The sequence below is a fragment of the Cebidichthys violaceus genome, unplaced genomic scaffold (assembly GCF_023349555.1).
Source record: "Cebidichthys violaceus isolate CVI_PGR_0920_01 unplaced genomic scaffold, fCebVio1.0.p SCAF_124, whole genome shotgun sequence".
NCBI classification, from domain to species: domain Eukaryota; kingdom Metazoa; phylum Chordata; class Actinopteri; order Perciformes; family Stichaeidae; genus Cebidichthys; species Cebidichthys violaceus.
Genome location: NW_027176290.1, coordinates 388,007 through 394,162, shown reverse-complemented (window position 1 = coordinate 394,162; position 6,156 = coordinate 388,007). Strand labels below are relative to the sequence as shown.

General features: G+C 43.3%; 1 protein-coding gene across 1 annotated transcript in view; it reads right to left on the bottom strand.

Annotated features, from left to right (window-relative positions):
- Positions 1-67: 67 nt before the first annotated feature.
- Positions 68-6,156, bottom strand: part of LOC137869512 (slit homolog 3 protein-like) — a gene marked incomplete at its 3' end in the record, with an annotated part of 182,193 nt that continues 176,104 nt past the window's right edge. The window contains 3 exon segments of the mRNA XM_068706927.1: positions 68-207; positions 3,780-3,877; positions 5,685-5,809. Coding sequence (XP_068563028.1) covers positions 68-207; positions 3,780-3,877; positions 5,685-5,809 — 363 coding nt within the window.

Here is a 6,156-nt window from a genome sequence, read left to right as displayed (position 1 = left end):
AATAGATGTGTGTGTGTGTGTTTGAGACTGTGTGTGTGTGTGTGTGTGTGTGTGTGTGTGTGTGTACCTGTGTAGTTGGGTGGACACACGCAGGTGTAGTTGTTGACTCCGTCGATGCAGGTGGAGTTGTTCTCGCAGTCGTTGTCTTCACAGTCGTCTGGGTTTATCTCACAACGCTGGCCCTCGAAACCTGGCGGACACACACAGCTACACACACACACACACACACACACACACACACACACACACAATATGCATTATAAGATGGGGACCGGGGCCAGTTCTGAGCGCACACTCCTGCTGCACAACTTGAGACAAAATCAATCAGCCAGATCAATCAGCTGCTCAACCCCACTTCCCCTTAAACTCTTCAATAAGAGCTTTAAAGAAAACAATTGGATCTGTATTCTGGTGGGTTCTGTTCCTTCCTGTGCCGGTTCTTACACACCACTGGAGCCACGGCATACATCTATATTTAGCGGTCCAACAAGAGACACTATTTCATGCCTCATTTTATAGCAGAAATGAAATTTTAACGTCTCTGTTCCCATTTTGAACTATTAATGCGTCACACAAAACCTCTGTCTTCCTCTGCAGCCAGCTCCTTTTAATTCATGTCATTTTTTTTAAAGTTGGATGGCACTACAGTAAACAGATGGGCAACTCTAAAAGAATTATCAAAGCCTCCTCCTCCCCTCCATTCATCCCCCCCCCTCACTCTCTTTCTCCCTCAAATCTTTAGATGCATTTCACCCTCTCTTCTCTCGAGCCCTTGATCTCTCTCCCACCCTTCTTATCTCAGTCCGTTAACTCCTTATGATAGATCACACACACACACACACACACACTCAAAAACACACACTACACCCCCACCCCCCCTCACACACACACACACACACACACACACACACACACACACACACACACACACATAGAAACACTTAAAAGACATTGTATCCTCTGTCCTCTTTGCTCCCTTGCACCTGTTAAAACTTTTTTATATTCTTTTGATTGTTTTTGTTTCACTCTCAATCTGACTTTTCAAATCTGCCTCCGCTGCCTGTTTCTCACACTAACACTCATCTCACACTCTCTCTCTCTCTCACTCTCTCTCTCTCATCCCACACATGGAGGATGGTCGTTGGTTACTCCACCACGTCTGTCTGCCGCTCTCACAAATCTACATTTGAAGCTGCGTTGAACAATTTAGCACAACATGAGTTGTTGTGGCTAACATATTAGCATCCTGGTTACACATCCAGCAGTCACAGAACAAGGTGAACATCCCATTGAAGTCATATTACTCTGCAAAATAAAGTCCAAAACCACTTTCCTTTTAGCTGTGGTCTGGTCTCCATCAGCCCCTGATAAATAAAATACCATATCTATCTATAACTAGATATTTATTTCTTGTATATGTGTTGGCCAGTAGAGCTAAAAGCTGCTAAAAGCTGCTAAAAGCTACACTGGAGCAATGAAAATCAATCAATTGGATGTCGGTCTTCATTAACACAAAGCACACCTGTCTCAATCACAAACCTGCCAATAAGAGGCACGTCTTTGTGGTTGAGACGTCATACTTTAACCTTGCAGCACAAATAAAATATTGGCTCTGTGAGTGGTTTGGTTTCTGATTGGCTTAATTGGTAAAGTTGTTCCGGTAATGAGTGGTGATTTGTCTGCATAGTCTGCTTCGACAGGAAATGAATGAAGAAAGAAAAACAATAAAGGGAAACAGAGGAATAATAAAAGAGGGCAAGAAAGAAAGAAAACAAAGTTTCCCACGAAAAACAAATGATAAAGAAATAGAAATTGAGAAGACGTTTGCAAACACTGACAGTGTCAGAAAGCACCGCTCCGCCAAATCAAATCCCACTCTTGACATTTCAGGGAAATAGTTTGACTGCACAACATGTTAAAATGTCAAAGGGTCTCCCCCTCTCTCTCGTTCTCTCTGCGTGTCTCAGAGGGGACGCTCCCACCTGCGTTGGTATTAACATTAGGAGGAGATCTGTAAAGGGTAAAGAGACCCCTAATAGCATTACCACACTGGACCTGAAAGGCCAAGACGCACATCAGAGCTCCACAAAGGACAAAGGCCTTGTTCAGAGACAAATCTGGTTAAGATATTTATGACAATTGTATGCATGAGTGTAAGAGTCTATGCACTATTATAGTATTCATTTGCACAATTTACAGCATTTTTAATATGTTTTGTATTGCACCACTAGCGCTGCCTTCTTGGCCCTTTAAAGAGTTTTAAAGAGAGTAAAACTTTGTGTATTTAATGTGGTTTCGTTCAATTAAATGGCAAAAAGGCTGTTTTGTTAAAAATGCGGCAAATTAAAAATGCATATACAGTCTGTTTTTAATTCATCACACCACAACATTTTGATTGCTTCTGGTTCGCGGTCCCCCTCGGTTGAGTTTTATTTTTGTCTCCTGGCGCCGTGTTCAAATTTAAGCCGAAGTGTGAAAAGCGAGTTTGATCTCCTGTATCGGCTTGGCTCTCCGCTCCCTCAACAGCTGCCTCTGAGAGGATCTTGACCCCCCGGCGTCTCCGGTGGAGCCGCTCTGCAGCCAAGGAGTCAAACTGAGCTTGTGTTGGGCAGCTCCCAAGGTGTGAACGTGTGAAACTGTGTGAATGTGAAACAGGGGTTACTGGAAAGAAGCGAGCAAGTGTGGTGCGCTCTCCTCGAACAAATAGAGATGAATGAAGAGGCACATCATGGACTGTGGGTTTGTGCTTATGTTGTGCATAAGCTTAAAATCCTGTAAATCATTTTTATAGATGTTTTCAAATTGTTAACTGAGGATTTATGTTCCTCCAGTTTATAAAAAGTAGTTTCTAGGTAATCCCATGTGCATTTATTCAGTCAGAATAGAGCAGTGTGATACTTCTGCGCTATAGATTACATTATGAACTAGTGTGACGGGGCAAAACTAGCAAAGTTAGCAACAGTAGTAGCAGTAATCTCCATAAATTGACTTTGCATTGGTTTCGAAAGGGAAACACAAAACACCCAGACTCAACATTCACACTGGTGTGCCAATGCTTAAATGAAACATGAGTCTCCACCAAGCATATATTATATTATTATACCACAGAATAAATAACGTGCGTGTACATTGTGGGAACAGAGAGCCGGCAGATGAATGCAGAATCAGTTGAGGGACTCTGACAGAAGTTTAAAACATCCCTTTAAGCGAGTGAGGAGGTCAGAGAGAGCACAAGGATTTAATGAGCAGCCCAAATGGGTGTTCCTCCTCCGAAAAGGTCCCCTCTCTTCCTGTCTAACTCCCCCACCACACGACACACACACACACACACACACCTACACACACACAGGCAGGAAAACACATCATAAGGAAGTAAGTTGTTATCTCGGATAATGCATTGTCCAGTGAAGACTGTCCACTCTAATCATGTTGTCTATGTTTCTGGGGGCCGAGTAAAGTTTATTTTCACTTAAGATGAGAACACAGGGTGAGTCTCCACTAATAGAGAGCGGCGGCAGGGTAGTAAGGGCAATACGATTTGACCTACAGCATAAACGGATTCCCGAAGGACTCCTCTGAAATGACTCTTCCTCTGTTATTCCTGTAAATATCTTACAGGTACAGAAACTACAATATGTGGGTTTGAAATACAATAAGAAACAGGCAGACACACAGGCATTAACACACACACACACACACACACACACACACACACACACACACGCAATCCTTTTCAGTGTGTTTTATATAAGCCGCATTAGTTAACCACAGATCTGTACCTGAAGTAGTCCTCGCGGCCGGGCTGAATGTGGCAGGTTCCTCCATTGGAGCAGGGGAAGCTAATGCAGGCGTTGATGGGTAGTTCACAGTTCTGACCCTGGAGGAGAGGACAAGGCAAAGAGAAAGTTAATCATTAAACATTGGATATATATACATACATATATACTGTATATGTATGTGTCTGGTAGGCCAGACAGTTGCTCTTGTTTTTGCTTTTGTAATAAAATACCAATGTTCTGCTTTGGAACCACAGACTTCATAATATTTTTAGTTGTGGTGAAAGAATATAGCCTGCAGAAAGATAGAGGGTTGAATAAATGTATTCTGGTTGGTTCATCTAAAATATAGCAATTTCCTAAGCAGCTTTCCCAATGAGCTTTCACTGTTGTTCTTCCTCTTCTTTCTCCCTCTTAAACACAATCCCAGTAATCAGCTTAATCAGCTTTACACATGTGAACGCAGCGCATATGCATGACGCAGCCTACTGCCTTGATTCATTACTGCTCTCACCTCACACCTGTTTTCTAAATAAACAGCCTTCACTAGGAACTGTATCACGTATCAGAGGTCTACACACACACACACACACACACACACACATCGAGCCCTGTGGCTGTAGTTTTAATTTCAAACCACCGAACCTTTGGCCGCCAACACACCCACTTCCTCTGATCAAAGCGGAGAACAGGACGTTTGTTCTTGCTTTCCTTCTCCATCCATCTTGATTATTTCCTCTTCTCGTTTTTTTTTTTTTTTAATTTACTGTTGATCTTTATTCACTCTCTCTTTCTAACTGTCCCTCTCTGTCAGATGTGTCCTCTCTCTCAACATTTAACCCTTTCCACTTTCTCTTTTCTTCTTCTCTCCTGTAGTAGAAGTAGTTTCTCTCTCTCTCTCTCCCTCTTTTGTTCTCTGCTGCTCCTTCTTTGATTCCTCAAACACATTTTAATTAACGTTGTCCCAGTGGACACAGAAAGGAAAAAAAAAAATACACTCGGTCATGCACAGGCACAGGAACACGCACGTACGCCCAACAGTGTTTCCCAGTCTGTGGCCTTGGCATGTGACGTTTTAATTAAAAGCGAGACCAAGGCTTTGTCCTCCTGTAAAAGCCCAAAGCTTATGAGGTGTGTGTGTGTACACATGAGACGATAAGTGTATCTTTAAACACACACACACAGGCTTGAACCCACTGATCTCTACACACACACATGCAGACAATCTGGTAAGTAATCCACACACACACACACATATGCAGACACTCATATATTATACACACACTCCTTAAATGCAAATCGCCCCTCACGAGTAGATTTGCATGTCTTCCCTAACGCAGGAGTCCTGACAATTATTACACCCTTCGTCTTTTGATCAGTCAATACCTCCCAGTGCAGCCAGCTGCAGTCATCATTCCTCTATTGATGAATAGGTAGATACATTATGCATGCGAGGCCGAAGCTAAGCCTGATAATGCCGCTAATACCACAGGCTTATGCGGCGCGGCTATCCATCTCGGATACCTTTCGGTCATGCAGCCAATCGGTCGGCGAAAGGATTCCGCAATTCACGAGCTTCAGAACACAGAGGAGCCACCGAACGATGGTGATGTGTGTGACAGTGTAGGGAGCAGGTAATAGGGATCAGGAGAAAGAACGTGGCGCTAACGTTATCGAGGTTCAGGGATTGATTTGTTCTGCTTCCACAGCTGCTAAACTATGTTTACACTCTTGATGAGAAAAGTCTGACCACAGCAATACATGAATACGCGAGACAACATAAATTGACATGAGACCATAACAGAGATTTAATAAAATAGACTTAGTCGTAGACTAAGAACCAGAAAGCACGGCCCCTCCGGGTCACCCCCCTTCCCCGTAGAAAAGGGTCTCTTTCAAGTGTCTCACCTTGAATCCATATGGACAGGTGCAGTGGTAGGATCCAGCCGTATCGGAGACACAGGTACCGTTGTTTTGGCAGGGTGCTGCCAGGCAGGGGGCACACTTTGACATCATGTTGATATCTACCGGACCTTAGACACATAACAGAAGCAGGTGAGATTAGAAAAAAAGGAAGGGGGTAAAGGAGGGATACATATTTAGTGATATTGTGCTAAAAGGCTACCTATTTAATGGATGGTGTGCTAAGAAAAGGCCTTACAGGACACGACAAGTAAGAGCTTAGGAGAGCAATACAAGTGATTTGTTTCCTCGAGGAAGAGGAGGAAGAGAGTATTTGATTTATGGTGATGATATGAGGTCCCTCGAAACCTCAACAAGAGAGTGATGTCAGCACCTGAGTCACAGTCCACTTTGTACTTTCTTATGGAAACCTACACCGACAATTCCTCTAGCAGACGTGTGTTACAGTGTCTTTGCA